The 18,249-nt window shown below is 36.2% G+C and overlaps 1 protein-coding gene across 1 annotated transcript in view; it reads left to right on the top strand.

Annotated features, from left to right (window-relative positions):
- Positions 1 to 18,249, top strand: part of HOMER1 (homer scaffold protein 1) — an 87,554-nt gene that overhangs the window by 24,776 nt on the left and 44,529 nt on the right. Inside the window, exons 3-5 of the mRNA XM_030968164.1 lie at positions 5,187 to 5,318; positions 9,767 to 9,859; positions 15,920 to 16,062. Coding sequence (XP_030824024.1) covers positions 5,187 to 5,318; positions 9,767 to 9,859; positions 15,920 to 16,062 — 368 coding nt within the window. The remainder of the gene's footprint in view (positions 1 to 5,186; positions 5,319 to 9,766; positions 9,860 to 15,919; positions 16,063 to 18,249) is intronic.

Genomic DNA, 18,249 nt, shown 5'->3' with positions numbered 1-18,249 from the left:
AATTAAAATAACTTTTGAGTCGGTATTAATGAATAAAGGCACTGGGATTGGAACTAGATGATGCATGAAATCAAGAGTACCAGTTATAAAATGTAGTGCTTTAACTTATCTGGAGAACATACAAAATCCTTATTCTGACATCCACTGGGGTTCCTCTGCCTTCATCCTAATGCTGCAACTCCTGCTGAGTGCCGGCTGATTAAATTGTCAAGTAGTTGTTCACCTATTTAGTTGTTCTTTTGTCTGCTGCAGCATTCTCTCTACATCCAGTACTAATGGCAAGGTACATTGATAATTCAGTTAATCGCTTTTATTTACTCTGTAAGTGCTCCCATCCTAATAATGTTTTCATCCAAGTCTTAGGTGAAGATCTAGAATCCCGGTCATGGTTACGAGAGTCCCATTCTTTCAGGCATTTACCACGCTGCTCTGAAACATACACAGGTGAATAGCGGAGGGACACATGGAAGAATTTTAAGTGGGTTTTCAGCATAATTCCCAGAGAGTTAGTTTATTTTTACTTAAAACCCCATCCTTTTCTTTTTTAGCATGTCTATTTATATACAATATTGTATGTGCAAAGAGTTAAATGTAAATATAAAGCATTTTTAAGTTTGAGTGCACTAGAGAGGGTCTTTGCTGTATGGTATATAGCTGGGTGTCAGTCACACTGCTGATAATGCACATGTTGCCAGTGGCCAAAACCACTTGTCAAATCCTACTGGTTTTGGAGCTGTCACGCCCCTCCCTCAGAGGGAACAGATCCAGCCAGGTTTTATTGCGCACCTGGGTGCTGGTGGGATTTACAGCATCCTTTGGGTTTGTATGGTGAAGAGAATGATGTGCTCAGTTCTCAGGCACTGAGCAGTAAGTCAGTAAGTAAAGGCAGCTCACATGTATATTTCTGCAGTAGGAATGTTGGAGGGAGGTATACTATAGATTTGAGAGGTAATCCTATTTCTGTCCCACACCCTTCTCTCTCTAGGTTGGTGCATTTCAGAAGTATTCCTGGATATAATTTAACTTCTCTACTGATTATCTAAGAGTCATCAAATCTTTCTTCTTGAAAACAGTAGGACATTTAAAGACATGATCTTGACTCCCCTATTGTGCATTGCAGTTTCCAACCTGAATTCGCTTATGGGGTCTTTGGTTAATTTTGAAAGAGAGGGGGTTTTTTCCTTATTTGAGCCTGATTTAGCCAAGATAGTTCCTAGAGACACAACTTCTGCTTACTTTTAATGCATTTTGTGTAATATTTTCCGAAGCTACAGTCTCCTCTTGAAGTATCTTGCACCAGATATCACGTATGTTCCTCCATCTTGACTACAAAAAGTATTCTAGGACCATAAGGTGTTCAGTGTGCAGGCTATATATTTTATAGTCATGCACAATATTTGGAGCCCTGTTGCCCATTGCAGAGAAAACTTGATGCAAGTAATCTGATTGAACTTGAATCTGGTTTCTCTGACCTCTTGAGTAAATATTTTTCATATGACTTTTTTTTTCCTACCAGTCCCAGAATCAAAAGAAAGCCTGAAAAATAAGATTTCTTATGTAGTATGGCATGACAACATTGAGCAGTTGCTGCTAAGGCTCTCAGTTCTCATTAATTAATACTCATTTCAGAGTTCCTTGGAAAAATGTATTTTAGTACTTCTTTCTCCTGGGTGGTTGAACAAAGCTTCCATTGTTTCTCCAGTAACAGTACCGGCAGACGTCAGGATTATTCTGAGTCCCACTGTCTTTTACATTTTGTCTCTCGCCATCTCTGAGAAAAGGAAGGAGACCAAGTATAGTGTGGTTCTTGCTTTACTAGTTAACTCTCTGATAATTTTTTTCTCAGCAACAAAGCAGGAAAACAAACTTAAATTTCATATTAATCTAGAACCAGAGAAGACTCTGGAAAAGAGTGGTTTCCCAAGGTTACATGAACCTTGCATATATTATTCAGTCAAGTCTCCCAGCAGTGTTACTGCAGATGATCTTGTTATTTTAATCACTGTCTCACTTTAAAGTGACAGTGTTTTAAATGCTCAATAGATGTTTTAAGTAAGAGCTGTACACACAAGTGTTCAGTGATTTTCCTTTGAAGAAGTTAGAAAGTTCTGTATCTTAAATTATTATTGCCATTAGTTTAGGGACAAGATAAAATTCTATTTGACCACTACCATATATCTTGCAGCCGTTGGGTTTGCAGCTCATAAAATGAACAGCTCAGACACATGCCCTATTTTCTCATCACTAAAGTAATATGAAAGGGAAACATGAAAGCTATTTTATAGTTCCAAAAAGCCTGAAGATAACTAAATCAGTTTTCTTCAAAAGCTAAATGTCTTCCTGTCAGATTGACTCTGTTCTGTTTTTAAGATCTTCTTGTTCATTTATGGAAATAACATTCTTAAAAATTGATGAAATATTTGACACTTGTTTTATGGATTACTATGCAGTGAAATCTGGATTGGAGGAGAGCAGTTAAAGCAGTACCCATTTGAGTGGACAAGACAGGCTTAATTATAAATTTTGATTTAAAAAATAAATGGTTTTTTAAGCTAAATATACAAAGTCTTGGTATCTATTTTTTTCCAGAGGTAGTTGACACTGGAGTGTATTTGTAGGATGCTCTAGCATTACACTTTAAAAACATAGTTTTGGATGTGAGAAACCTAGCATACCAAGGCTTTTAATTTAGAGAAGATGGAAAACCCTGATTTCCTTGTAAAATTGGTAAATTCAGTGAAAGGTGGTTTTTTTTTGTTTTATTTTATTTTATTTTATTTTTTTAATCACTGTCCTTTGGGCTAATGCTGTCTACTGACATGAAGCCTCTTTACTTTTCTTTCTTGGGAAATAAAGGAAAGAATCACAGCCAACTCTCTCTCAACACAATTATTTTTGAAGCTTTCGTCCTGCCTTTCTCTCTTGGAAGAAAGCAATTTGACAGTCAATGTAATCCAGCCTAAATGCAGACTGCTGTCAAAAAAGCTATCCCATTCTGGACACCCATTCTGGACCTATCCCATTCTGAACCAGGTGCCCTGTTCAGGTTCTCCGTGGTGGAGCCTGTCATGTGGTCAGCAGAAGCATTTCTCCATTTTGACTGGGTTAAGCAGCAGCCAGCTGTGCTGCTGTCACTGCAGGAAATGGCAGCTGTGGAGGCTTTAAACCTTGTTTTGCTTGGAGATCTTAGCTCTCTGTCATTGGAGTCCTCTTCTGAATTGAGGAAGTTATGTCCATGACATAATACTCACTCTCTAAAATATGTGATGTAAGTTTCAGTTAATCAAGCAATGGATGGGCCTGGGTTTAAGCAGACTAGACAACATAGCTAGAGCTTGATTTGGGGGATGAATCTGTCCTACACAGTCCCTAGGATATTTAATTTCAAGGATAGTACTGTTGACAGCTTCCACAGGAAGTGAGATTGAGCATTAAATGAGCTTGCACAGCTCTTTTCTGGGCTTCCATCTGGTTATTTCAAATGTGGGCTTCCAACCACTAATAGTGCAAAAGAAGATAAGCATACAAGTAAAAAAGAATTCCAGAGCACCTCTTTTCTGAGAAGTCCTGTCTCACATTCTCTCTTTTGTCCTGTATGCTATAGACAGCAGTTTTCTAGGTGGTCAGTTGGAGGTGATAGTGCAAGTAGGAGTCTGATGGCTTTATGTGAGCTCCGAACCTTATGCCTGAAATAAGGAGAATAATGTTTAGTGTACCAGTGACTTCCCTAAGCAGCTTCTGTATGAACATCTGAGGGATGTCTTTCAGACAATCCTGGAGATGGTTCTCCATTTTCTGGTCATGCAGCAAATCCTGTCTTTGATCTGATGAGGCTTCCTGGCTCAATTGTAAGCTTTCAGGCATTCCAGAATTTTCAAGGAGTTGTTCACAGTGGTATGCAAAATTTGTATTTAGAGACAAAGATTATCAGAAAGAGTTGGCTATGTTCAGATTTGCTCATCTTCATTAATGGTGAGTATAGCGAAGCTACCAAAGTCACCAAGAAAGAGTTTTGTTAAATTTATCTGTGCTGCAGTATCTTTGCTTGTCTTTCTACATGTTGCAATGAAATGTATGCTTTTGAACTTTCTTGCAATACTTGTCTCCACTACTTTATCTGAGAATTACCATATGAACATGGGTGCTGTTTGTGAGCTTGGCTGGCCCCTCAGCTGTAATTTTTTCAGGCTTGCCCTATAGAATTCATTGAAAATTTTAATTTGGTGGTAGCTGTACTCCAGTGGTACTCAGACCTCTCAGCAAAAACAAAGGTGCAAGGTAAACTCCTTTAAATAACTACATATTTCAATATCCATCTAGAAGTCCATATAACTCAGGTAATATAGACTGATTTTGACTTTAGAGGATCTTGGTCTTAGGAGAGCAGTACTTGGTCTCTGTGATGTTAAAGTTTTTCAGTCACCATTCTGAGAAAACAGTGTTATATTCTTCCCATCTCTACAGTTTGCACTTCACATATGTACTCTTTAATGTGATGGAAATACTGTTGGAATCCACAGTGAAACTTCAGTTGCTTTTAGTAGAACCAGCATATCACCTAGTAATTTCATTTTGTGTTTATATTATCAGAACTTAACTGCTGGAGGATGATATTTTTTGCATCCTGTAGATACAGGAACAAGAACTAGAGAAGAAAAATTAAAACAAGAGTAGCTCCACTTCTGTATGACCCTGCCATTGTTAGCCTTGCTTGTATGTGTGTAAAGGAAACAGACTCTTGTAGAACTGAGATTTAAAAAGAAAATGTGCTCCTTTGTATTATTGAGTGTTTTTCAGTGAGAATCTGCAACAGGGGTGGGGGAAGGGCAGCAGTGGAGTTGACAGGCAATTTGAGAGGCACTGCCTTAAGGGACAAAGAAATATAGGTGTGAGACAAAAAAGGACTTTGATAGTCATTATATGTAGAAACTTTAAAGGACTGCTTGCAATTGCAAATTGATGCCTACTCCCCCTCCCCAGATATTTCCTCTTTACAATGTATGCAAAAATATGCCTTTACAATTCTATCTGGCATTGAATTAGGAAGCTGTTTCCTAGTTCCCAGCATGTGTCTCATTCAGTGTATTCAGATAATTGTCTACAATACTGACATTTTCAATTATGAGTTGTCTTTAGAAAAAAATAAAAACAATGAAGCCCATTTTTACAGTTATTACCTTTTTCAGGCAATAATAAACAGCACCATCACCCCCAACATGACATTTACTAAAACATCCCAGAAGTTTGGCCAGTGGGCAGACAGCAGGGCGAATACAGTCTATGGCTTGGGATTTTCATCTGAACATCACCTTTCAAAAGTAAGTATGACCAGTGGCAACTCTTCAGCTAGTGAAGCTACTTAAGTGTATTTTATTCCCGCTCACTACATCTTGACTCAGTACTCACTAAAATTTAAAATTTAAAAATAATTTACAAAAAATTGTTCTGTATCAATCCTAATAATGTGAAAGCACAGGAGTGTGATCTGCAAATTTTCTTCAAACTGATGAAGAAAAGGAGAGATTGAAGCCTGTTACACTTTATGTTGCTAATGCTTTCTAATTACTGATTTGTTAGGTTTTTCTTCTTAAAAAATTGTTCTTCCATTACAGTTTTTCCATGACAGAATTTAAAGAAGTAAACAGTTTGGTGTTTCTTGTGTACTTGGATCTCCTACAAAAAAACTGTTTGTAGTCTTCAGATGCATTTTTGTCTTTTAGGCTACATTCGCTTTCACTTTTCTACTATGTAGTACATCAAATTACTGTTATTTCAAAGTTTGCAGCCGTAAAGTAAAGCTAGTGGGAAATATATTCCGTGTAAAAGAAAAATACATTTTCTGCTGGAATGCAAAAGTTGAAATGTTTGCTGAAGCAGTATGTGCAATACATGAGTTTCTTTTCTAGTCTACTTCTGCAAGAAGGAAATAGACCTCATTCCAAGGAAAGAAGAAATCCCTGTTTCTCAAATTGATGGCATAAGTCCTCTGAGCATCCTTATTACAGTACTTGTTTCTGCTACTGCCCTGGTAGATGAGTCCAAGAACCTGTACAAATGTGGTTTTTCTTCAGATGGGGAATTTTGGTGTAGTTTAAGAGCTTGTGTTTATATTAAGCAGAAAATTTTCATATTTGAAATAAAGAAAAGATTTGGACACCTAAGTGCAATAAGAGAAATACATGTTCAGGAAGGAATAATGGTGGCTAGCTGTTTGAAGGAAGAGTAATCATGGCAGCCCTTTTGAGAAAGTATTTGTCACTGTCCAAGGATAAGCACGGCCTGCCAGAAAACCATTAAAAGGAGACCCAGTATAGCTACTTTATTTGATCAAGCATCAAACTTGTAAGATTTCTTCCTTTCATAATTACTTGGTTTTCCTTTCCACAAAGCAGCACAACCACAGGACTTTCCGAGTGATTCTGGTATTGCATGTGCATTTGTGCACCTATCATTGCTTCAGTTAACTTGGAAACCTTATCAGATAATTTGGTGTGTATGTTCTAAAAGCACTTGCTTACCAACATGGTAATAACTTCTCTTAATATTTCAATGGCTTTAGCACAAATGCTAATCTAGTTTACTACTCTTTTAGACTTGCTTGTTTTTATTATTCACAGATGATTCTTTGAAGGCAAAGTATCCTGCTGAAGTCGTGTACACTCTGTTTGCCTGACTTCAAGCTCTAGGTTATCCTTGCCAGTGGAAATATGTTGGGTTTTTTTAATCTTCATCCTCAACTCTTCTTTTGCCCTCCATCACCTTCTTAATTACAGTTCTCTCAATCCCATTCTTTTCATTGCCATCAAACAGATGTCTAGGACTTTTAAATATTCCTTTGACATAAAGCTCTATATTGCTGTTGAAAATTTAATCTGAAAGGCTATGGTAGACATTTTTTCTTAATTTCTTTTTTTCTGAGTGGATTTTTTTAAACTCAGATTGCTGTTTTATGGATAATAAACAAATTTATTAAGAAAAATCCTGAGTCACAGACCTTTTCTGAAGATTATGGTGAATCTATGAGCCTTTTTCAGCATACTGTTCCTGTTGTATTATATCTTAATTATTAAACTGGTATTCATGTGGGTTACAATTGCCAATTGTTGCTACTACTAAAATTCCTAAAGAATTAACTTTTTGTGGTATTTAAAAGTAACAAACATATTGATGGGGAAAGAAAACTTTTCTTTAGATTAGAAGCTGTTCAGCCACTGGAGCTGGTAGGTATGTTTGATTGGGATTCAGAAGACCTGAATTAGATGTGCCCTGTAACTTTAGAGAAATCGTGTCTATATTCTCTTTCTTGTTTTGTCTCTCCCTCAGATTACTTACCCCACTTCTGTGCATCATAGCCAGGTTTGCCAGAGCACTCTGATACAGCTAGCACTTTAGGATTGTAAGTGTTCTAAGTTCCAGAGAGCAAAAGGCAGACTGCAGCCACAAAAGAAGTTGTTCTGATCTGTGACCAATTTCCACAGTTTAATGATGCAAATAATCCCAGCAGATAAAGTAAACTGTTTAGTCTCACATGATTTTCTGCATGTCTTATACATGTTTGATTTCTGTACTATTTGTTTCTTTTTCACACACCCCTGTCCTTCTGAACTGATTGCTAGGGTAGGTGCAACAATTTCTGTTTTCTGTGCAATTATTCTGAATAGAAATTAGTGGAGTGAGACTGTCTGATGGAAAAGTAATGGCACTCTAATCAACTTCACATACAAACAGTATAGAAGAAAATTAATTAAATAGTTCATTAGGCCTTTTCTCAATGTTAGACCACAAATTCATCTCAAGACTCCTCCATCAGATGTCGGTGATACTTGAAAGGTACCTGTGTTGAAGGATATTCACAGGATCACAGTTTGTTAGCAGTCCCTCTTGCTGCTGCAGTAGGAGAAACACAATGTCCTCTCACTTCCAGGAAAAATTGAGACTACTTTCTCATTGAGAATATGTCTATGCTTTTGATAGTATCCTGATGTATAAGAAATACTCCTTTTAGGGTACGCTGTCTTAGCTTCTTGAGTTAGCTGACCTGATTTATTCCATAAAGCTTAAAGGATATGCTAAATGGAAAGTGCCACCATGGATACTGGCAGCAGCCTTATCTAGTCTCCATGCACAATTTTTCATCCATTCCTTAAAAATGTGATCTTCCAGAAAACTTTTTTCATACCATGCGACTCATCTTTGTTATTCAGGAATTTTATCAAGAGATAGCTATTATTCATCACCTGACTGTCTCAAAGAATTCTAGAAAATTCGTGAAAATCTCCACCAAATGGGGCTTTTTGGCTCTTTCTTAGAATGCTGTCTATTGATCTATGATTTTTTAAAAACATTTCTGTGGCTGTCATAATTACTGCCTTTGTCTTCAGCCATTTATTCCAAACCTCAGAATCATATTTGCCATTTAATAATTCTCTGGTCTTAAGACTAATTTAAATAAGAAGTTACCTGTGAGATTTTGAGGTTTAGGCGTAAGTCTTAAAAAGGTATTATCTGGTTCTGGTGAGCTGTTTCATCATCTGTTCTGAGACTTTTTTTGATGCTGGGTTAAACTTTCAGGAAAAATAAGCTTTCAAATAATGTAACAAATGAAATACAGGATACAAGTAGAGAGAAAGTAAAGTCCTCAGATACTAGTAGCCTGCCAGAAAAAAGTTTAAAGACGCTAAGTTTTTTAGGTCTTGTGTAGTAAGTGAAGTTCTGATTGAAAATAATTGGTGAGGTTGTGCCGCACAAAAGGTAGCCTTTGTGCCTTGCGTATACACTGAGTGCAAAACAATTTCTTCATATGCTGCTGCCAAAGAGATTTAGAAGCTGCTGGAGAAGCTTCTGATATTTTTGCAGAATCATTTCACTCTTAAGCTGATCATATTAAGATAATGGTCTGTATAAAAGAAGTAGGACACTAAAACAAATTTGTGGCCACTCTAGCAATTAGTGTAGTGGCAAGGTGAGAACTGTGAAGCCAATTTTCTTTCCAGCCAGAGAAACCAGGCCCTATTCGTAACAAATTAATTTAATCTTTCAGGTTTAAGAGGGCATATATTTAATATATACATAAATCGCTGCTTTAGCTATTTTCTGGAAGAGGTGCATGTAGCATAGGAATAAAGCCTAATATGGCAGTTCCATATGCAATTTCATGAGTTAGTGTTCAGTATAGGCAGTTCTAATTCAGTGAATTTGTTCTTTAACTTGATTGATGTCAATGAACATTCTAGAGATGAACACAGTATTTCTACTGTTTCTTCTCTAATTAGCTATTGAAATTATAAATGCAGTTAACATTTGGGAAGAAGTCAGTATTGTTTCAGTTGTGAAAGAACAAAGTACATTGAAAGCTTTCCTAGCTCATGGCGACCACATTAGGCTTCAGAAGAAGATTATTTGTTGTTTGAGGAGGGTAAAACCTGAATCTGAAAGCAGCTATGCAAGGCAGTTTGTCCCTATTATTAGCCATCTCTGAGGTGAGTTTCTTAAAACTACCAGCAGCAGATCATGCTTCATTGCATTGTCATTTTCCTGACATATAAAGAGTGTGTATTAAGATATGTATTAAGATTAAGTGCCTGAAAGATATGTCACCGTGTAACTCATTTAAATGAGTATCTAATAAGGAGAAAAAATTTTTAAATTACTGACAGAGTTTGACATTGTGAAATGCACAGTACAGCATTCTGTTCTGCATGCAATGTATTATTTCACGCCTACTCTTTCTCTCTTTTTTTTGTTCTTTAAACATATGTACCTTCAGTTTGCTGAAAAATTTCAGGAGTTCAAAGAAGCTGCGCGAATAGCAAAGGAAAAATCCCATGAAAAGATGGAGCTAACAAGTACACCCTCTCAAGTGAGTCTTATTGCCTGATTCAAGCATCATACTTCTTGTCTGTGCTACTTACTGTTATTGTTCCTTACAAACATATGTATTAAAAACTAAGGGGCAATTTTTCAGTTACTGTGAATCCTCTAATTGGTCAGCAAGAGTGTCAAGAAGTCTTAAAAATATATTTAACATATACTGCAAGCAAATCAAAGGGACTTGTTCATAAAATTGTGTGGGTTTTTAATTTCTTTTCCTTTATTTCAGCTTTCCCAAGAAAATGAATAAGCATGTTAATGTAAATGAACTATACTAAACACTTTTTGTAATATTTCCTATTGTATCTACAAAACTTCAGGTGGTGCACTGTGAATAACTTTTATACAACAATCATTACACCAAAAATAAAGGTTGAAACAGCAAACCATTTTTACTTACTTCCTACTTTGTAGTTTTCTCTTGTGAGATGCATTGAAGGAAGATGATAGATTCACAGGCTGGTTCTGGAGTTTTGTTACAGTAAGCTGTGATGTACATTAAGAGTTTATAAAAGGTATCTCAAAACACTGAGTTAATCTAGGCACAGAGAGTCAGTTACTATATTCATATTTATATTAGTTATTGCTATAATTGATTATGAATACTTAGAATCTGCTTTGAAAAAAGAAACTTCTTGAGGCTTTTATACCCCATCTCTCCTGTAATCCCCCTGCCCAAGATTTTTGACTCAGTTCGCTATTTACTTTGTTTTAAGCAGTTGTGAAGACAAATACAATTCCTTCTCTTGGAGAATGCAACAGCTTTAAAACTACAGCAGGGATTCCTGAGTTGAGTAGATGGAACCCTTTTTCTGGGGAGTCTTTTCATTGAATCAGTCTATCTTCAGCGCTTTTTACTGTAATAGTCTCCTGCTCTTTGATGGAGTAAGAATGGCAGGCAGTTTGCAGTGTGCTGCACAAATAGTTTTATGGCTACCAGAAAGCTACATCTGGTGTCCTACCAAGAGAAGTCAGTGGAAATCTGAACATATACCATGAACAAGCATCATGTTGTTTTTCCTGTAAGCATTTTGCCCAAATGCTAGGCTGGCTTTTGCTGTTAAGGGGAAACTGCTTACTCCAATGAAATGGAAGAAAAATAAGGCAGGGATTTCTATAAGTTTACTTTACTATCTCTAAATTTTTGATAAATTCCACAGAGACAATGGAAGTATGTATTTCAATATTATACACTTATCAAAAATACATATTTGACTTTAGAAACAGTGAAGGGCTTCACCCAGGCCTCTAGTTACTTGATGTTATAAGCAAAAAAATGATTATTCTTCTCTTTTGACTCCTTGATTAATATTTTGGACTCAGAAGTTAAATCTGACACTGTCACATGAAATGACTTATTACATGGTTTGATCGTAAATTTGAGCTGTTCACTCAGAGATAAGATGCTTTTGTCTTGCAACTCATCAGGGTTAAAGCTTTCTCTTAAACTGAGTGAGCTATTAATGTTGTTCATTTTCCTGAACGGAGTTCTTTTTACAGTTGAAACCTAACATTTTATGCTGTAGGCAGTTACAGAAATGTTACTCTGAGTGATTCTATAATGCCTATTGTGGGCTGCAATTTCATTATGGCACACTTAAGAATAATTTCCTATTCAGGCCTTACTTTTCTTCTCTTTGCTTTTCACTGTGTTGATAAGCTAGTATATTATTCTGAGTTATACAGTTACTGCAAGTGCTGACACATGAGCATAGTAGTTTTCACATGCTAGTTCTGTAGAGATAAGGGAATAAAATCAAGAATTTCAGAGTTTAGAACAGATAAGAAGCAATGGCATCATGACAAACTCCAGCAGTTCTGTGGTACTGGGCTCATTCAATCAGATTTATGACTGGGAGGAGTATGGGTGCTTGGTACTAGGGAGGAAAGCTGGGACCATGGAGACATTTGAAAGAGCACCTGCTCTCATTTTCATCATCTGCTAAAAGGTGGCTGCAAGGCAAACAATTGAATTTTTGTCTTTCTGAATCATGTTCTAGCTCTTCTTCCCCTTTTGCATAGTGATCCATTGCAGAGGGTGAGAGTGTAAGAGGAAGGAGATATTTTTAATGGTCAGTAAATATCTTGCAGGAACCTGGCTTTTTCAGTGGAGCTTTGGTGGCATTGGCAGGAAGGATGCCGAGAGGTTTATGAGCTCTGTAATGATAACTCAGGTATCTAAAAGGATCAGTCCCTGTGCAGTCTTGGACATGCAGATATCTTTCTGTGTTAAATTAGTAATAAGTAGGAAAATACTGCATATCAAAACTGGAAAATATAAACATCAAACTTAACTAGAATGTTTTATTTCTCTTGGTACAGCTTTAAAAAATGTCCTTATTATTTATCAGTTACTGCAAGTACTGGATATGGTACCTTTCCCACCCTCTCTACTACAGAATTCTGAAAGAGTAAAAGCACACTTTTCTGCTTCAGTATGCCCTTACAGATTGAATCTTTATGAAATATCTCTACAACTAATGTAACGAAACACTGCACAAGACATTTGCTGTTCACTATTGTTAGATGCAAGCCTGAAAATATCTCTGCTATGTGTGAGTTTCAATTCTGAATGCCATGCAAAAACTTGGGAAACTGCAGAGAAATAGAAATCAAGAGATAACAGCAGAAATACCTCAGAAATTTGGTATGCATTTGTAGTTCAAATATTTAGCAGACTCTAGCCATATTAAAACTTCAGAGCAATTTTGCCTTAAGTCCACTGAAATTAGGTTGATTCTATCAGGTGTTATGTGCTTTAGCAAAGTGTTGCTCCTATAAAGGGCCTCAATGGCCAGGAAGTAGAAGTTCCGTGCATTTTTTTAATATTTTGTTTCATTTGATAGAATATGTTCTTTGGATTTTTTTTTTTAGTGTGTGGGAAACACATGGTAGAAAGAAAACCATACACAGCCTAATTCACAGTTACTTTATAGCAGGAGTGCCTTGTTCCCTAAGCAATGCTGGTGCTAATTTTAAACTCTTCATTCTCCCTGTTTCTTTAATACCCCCTGTTCTCTGCCTGCCTAGCAGCAGGCTTTACTTTAATTTTGCAGAATATCAGATAATAGATAAAATCACCATTTACCTTAACTATAAAGAGAACTTTACTTGTTCAGAGAAAGACAGTGGCCTGGACCACCAAATTAGAAGAGAGGTGCTGGTTTTTTATATGTAAGTCCCATTGAGTACCCTGGGCTTTCTTGAGGTGAAGAGTAGCATATTGTTTCTGTGTCAGAGAACCTGTACTTTAAAGCCGTCTGTATGAAGACAGATTAATATAATAGTACACAATTTAGCTATATCTGGTATGTCTGGAGGCTTTGGTCTAGAAAGACGTTGTCTATTTCGGGACTTCTAAGACCACCTATGCACATAGCTATACCATCTGGTGTCCATTTAACTGAGCCTTAGGTAATAAAAACTTGCAGTCCTCTTACCATGTTTACATAAAAACTGGGTCCCCTGCTTTGCCACCTCCTATTTCCCAGATCCATCTTGTAATACGGGAAATCATTTTGCTTTTGTCATAAAACTCATGGATCTTGCAATTGGCAAACCACCAATTTCTCAGTTACTAGCTTCCCCATACACTTACACTTAGATCTGGAGTTCACTGAGCTGCATGAAGCAATACCCTGACAATTGTGTCTACCTACCTGCACCCCTTTCTTTTACTTCAAAATAACCTTAATTAGATTTAAGTGCAGAACAAAATAGAGCAGTTTGTAGAGTTTGCAGTTGCACCCCGTCAGTCTTGAGAGGTTTCACCCCAATCAGTTGGCATCTGAACCTCAGTCCTTTTCTTCTAAGCATGACTGTGCTCTGATAGGTTTTTTTTGACCCTAGTCATTTCAGATTAAGACCTTTTTTGGTTTCTGAAATTGGGGGGTGGGTAAATTATTTAAAATCACAGTCTTGTCTGTGATTCTAATAATATCCATTATTATTATGTCTTTTTCTCTGTAGACATACAAAATTCACTTAGAGCTTGTGAAAAAAGGTCCGGGATGTTATATGAATTTTTGCAACAAATACTACAACAAATGTTTCATACATGTCTGGGTGGCAGTAGCTGGTAGGCTTATGCCACTGCCAGCCAGTGCAGAGAAGCCCTATGAAGAATAGCTGAGCCAAGAAGGTGTATGAAATCTTTACTGAGACAACAGTATAATACTCAATATCTAAACATGCTGGATATGGGGTTTTTTGTTCATTATTTTAGAACCACTAGCTTCTATTTTTTCTGTCCCTTATTGTTATCACTAAAAGGTGGTTTGATTTGTGCTGTAATGTCTACTTGTTTTACTTTAAGGACTCTTCTGTAAGTGCAGAAGAGATGCAACCCTCCCTTCTGTGGGGTTTTTATAAGATGTTGAAATATAAGATGTCTTTTGATGAATACCCCACTATTATGTTTAATTTAATTACTAAATATCACAATGTCATGCCAAATTTTGTAAAATCTGGAGTGGATATGTGAAGTTATGATGGTATGCAATAAAAACTTAATTACAGATGCACATCTCACAAAATGTTTCTAAAATACTTTTACTCCTCTAATTAATATAAAGTGGGAAAATATTATTTGTAAACATTTGTCAAAAATCTTTTCAATGTAAGTGGCTTTTTCTATTATATTTGGTGCTTTGTTCATAATCAGCTTCATTAGAGTTATCTGCAAATAAATTACTTATCAGGCAGGGGTAGTTGTGAATGTGTGAAAGCACTGATAAACCTGTACTTTTTGTGAAGGAGAAACACATTAAAAACTGATGTTTCTTTTGTTCATGAATTTGCAGGCCACAAACCTTTAGCTATTACATAGACTGGGATGTTTTTCTGCCTTAATTTTTGTTACTTGAATTTCATTCTTATTAGAAGTCTATGGAAGTACTTTAATGAAAAAAAAGCCTAGATGGAAATTGTAATTATTTTCCTTCTATTGAAATAATTTTTTTGTACTCACATTTAAAACATTTTAATAAGTAGACTCTGATTTCATGTATCTAGTAGTAGTGTTGCAGGAATTTTATCTTAAAGATACAAGCTATTCAGATATTTTAAACTGTGGTATGTAAATTTTTATAATACATAATGTAGGTTGAGAAGAAGAAAAAATAGAAGAAAAACGTTTAGATCCAGAAACTCTTTCATTTATTGCCAATGGAAACTGTTCTATCCTATTGGATGATGATAATAATAACAATAATAATAGTAGGAGGAGGAGGAGACAAAACCATGCCATTTGTATAGAATAATTTTTTTGCTTCTTTGTATTATCAACTCTCTTCTTTTTCATACTTAAATGTACACACAAATGTACATGCTGGCGTGATGAAAGGTAATGAAAACCACAGCAGTGCCTTCTGCTGGGAGGCAACCATTAAGTTCTCCAGGTGTTCAATTGCATAGCCATAGCTATGTGTACACCTGGCTGTAGCTGGAGTATTCTACTTCCCAGATAATAGCATGACCAGCAAGACCTAGGCCAGGCTAACATGCCTATGAAAATTTTTGCCTGTACTTTGGTGACAAAGTGTTCTTTACCAAGTGTTCTTTACAGATGGCTCATAGGTGAAACTGGGAACACACTACAAATGGCCCTCCCACTGTTCACTTTGGTTAATAAACAGCACAAAAGCTAGATTTTGAAACAAATACCACAATTGTTTGTTTCACTGCATTAGAATGTAAAGTATGAGACAAGAATTCCAAGTGTCAAGAATCACCCACTGTGTATCAGAATGAGGGTGGAGTGTAATTCCAGGTAAGAGAGAGGTCTGTAATAAGTGAAAGGTTGGATCTTGCAAAGAATTCATATGCCACTTGTGTTTTGTATAAGATAATGTGAATCTTTTGGTAATATACTTCTGTATTAAATACACATGATGAAATGGGACCATGAAGGATGCTGGAAATCTGAACACTGTATTAATACTAACTAAAATTTGTGTATTGTTTAAGAATGAATGTTAGTGCTTTTATGTACATAACCTTTCTGGACAGGTCTGTTTGTAATTTCAATATGTTGTTTTTATCCCTTAAGGAATCAGCTGGAGGGGATATTCAGTCTCCTTTAACTCCGGAGAGCATTAACGGGACAGATGACGAGCGAGCGATGCCAGAAGTGACGCAGAACTCAGAACCAAGGGCTGAACCAACACAGAACGCATTGCCATTTACCCATAGGTACAGATTCCATTCCCACATCCTGATTAAGTGATACCTATCTCCTTCCTTGTTAAAGGGACCTTCTCCCATGTTGTTTGGAGAAACATGCAAACCCACCTCTCACCCCAAAAATGGACTCACTTTTGGATTTGTAATATTTTTTCTAATTTAAAAAAATATGAGAAAAATCTCTTGGAATAAGATTTGGGGGAACATTATAGTTTAATCAGCCCTTGAACACTGGTTAGTGTAGGTGTCCCTTTAACAGGAATCAATATGTCAATGTCTGAGCTCTTAGTAAAATTACCTGCTTCATAGAATATTCCAATTAAATTATTTTTGTACACATTCTTTGAGTGGCTGATGGGATTCAGTGTCAACCTTTCATTGACAAGTTCTTGGAACAAAAGGGACTCTTACAGCATTTTTGGATTATGATGTTTAAAGCAGGCTTTAATTGCACAGTTCTCTGACAGTTGTAAAATTTTTCAACTTTTTTTCAAAATACAAGAGAAGTGTAGCTCTGCTTCAGACTGAATTCTTGTTTTTTGCACTAGGAATGCTGTGCTCTGTTCTTTGAGAAAGGTAGGACTTTTTATTTAATTATGCAAGTGACAAGTTACAATGGATATATCTTGCCTGTTAGAAGTAATTGTAAAGGAGTTGCTCTCAATAAAACACGTAATTTATTGGGACCATGGAGAGTAAGTGAAACACTTAATAAAGTTAGAACACATCTAGAAATACTAGATTTATTTTTTAAGCGTTGTGTAATTCAGCCTAAGTAGAGTTTAAGAGCTCTTGATCAAATTTTGGGGAATATTAATACTTCAGATATGTTATGCAATTCAAAGTGAGCACAAGTGAAACCAAAATTGTGCAGAACATGTCAGTTTTTGTAAGAGAATAATACTGTTAATCTGAAAAAAAAAATTGCATTTTTCAAATGAGAAAAACCCTCTTACACTATTTTTTTATTTTTATACTGTCACCAGTGCATGTATTATTTTTATACTGTCACCAGTGCATGTATTATATGTTTCAGAAGAAATGGTGCATTGTGAGAATGTTATGTGCATGGTGAAGGAGTATTACAAATGTTGCAGATCTGTCAGTGCTCTGTAACAAGTTTGTTTAAACTGTTTGAGTATCAAAATTTTCTATCAATATTTTTGTGAAAAGGCGTTGTGATAAAGCCCGCACATGAATAGTGTGGTTTGTTCTTTTAAAAAAATGGTAGTTTGAAGATGTCCCCTCTGGTTCTGCATATGTAAATATGTTTTCTGGTATGCCAATGTAGTAGCTAAGTTTGGTCTCCATTGAGCATTACTGAAGACACTTTTGAAATTCTGTTGTCATTTTTAATGATATAGAATAGAGTTTACAAAACTTTTACATGCATTGCATTTTTCTATCTACTTAATGTATGCAGTGTGAGTGCCTAGTTTTAGGTTTTTGTCCTGTTAGATATCAGTAGCTAGAATTAATCTTCCAACAATAATTCTGCATTTTGAGATTTACTTCTTGTTCATTCTCAAAAGACCAGTGTTTTGTCCTGCTAATGGTAGCTTCAAGTTTGTCAATGAATTATTACTGAAGAAAACCCAAGTTTATATACCTCTTTGAAATAAATTAAATTTTTGGAATAGGTAAGAATTTTGTTATAAATAAATAATTATTATTTATTTATTATAAATAAATAAATATGCATGAAACACATGCACAAAGGAGATGGAAGGTGAAGCCTCCAGGATTGTGTTAATCCTGGTTAAATGGGCATGGTTTTGTAGAGGGTTTTCATAATAATGATTTAGCAACTAGGTAGATACACCTAGCTGCTTGTGCTGTCTAGAAGGGTGCTCTCCGCAGGCAGTCTGCTTGCCCTGACTTACAAGGAAAAAAAAAATTAAAACCTTACGTCCCAATTATTGGAGACTCCCTGGGCTTCTCATATGTCAGGAAAGAACTGTGCTTTCGCTTGTTGCCTGCCTTTCTGATGATGTGGTGTGTATGTGGCACTCTGTGTGTGATGGAGAAGACTGCTGAACTGAGCCCTTTCCTTGTGCACTCTGGTAACTTCTGCTGATCCTGGGCCTTTTCCTTCTGCATTCTACATTTCAGCAAAGGTAAAGTTTAGTCAGCACTTCTGGGTGAGGAAGGTAATGCTGCAAGGGTATTTGAGTGTTGTCTTGTTTGTGGCATTTC

This window comes from Camarhynchus parvulus, chromosome Z (assembly GCF_901933205.1).
Source record: "Camarhynchus parvulus chromosome Z, STF_HiC, whole genome shotgun sequence".
Classification (NCBI taxonomy): domain Eukaryota; kingdom Metazoa; phylum Chordata; class Aves; order Passeriformes; family Thraupidae; genus Camarhynchus; species Camarhynchus parvulus.
Note: the sequence above shows the minus strand (reverse complement) of the source record. Positions and strands in the feature narration are given on the sequence as shown.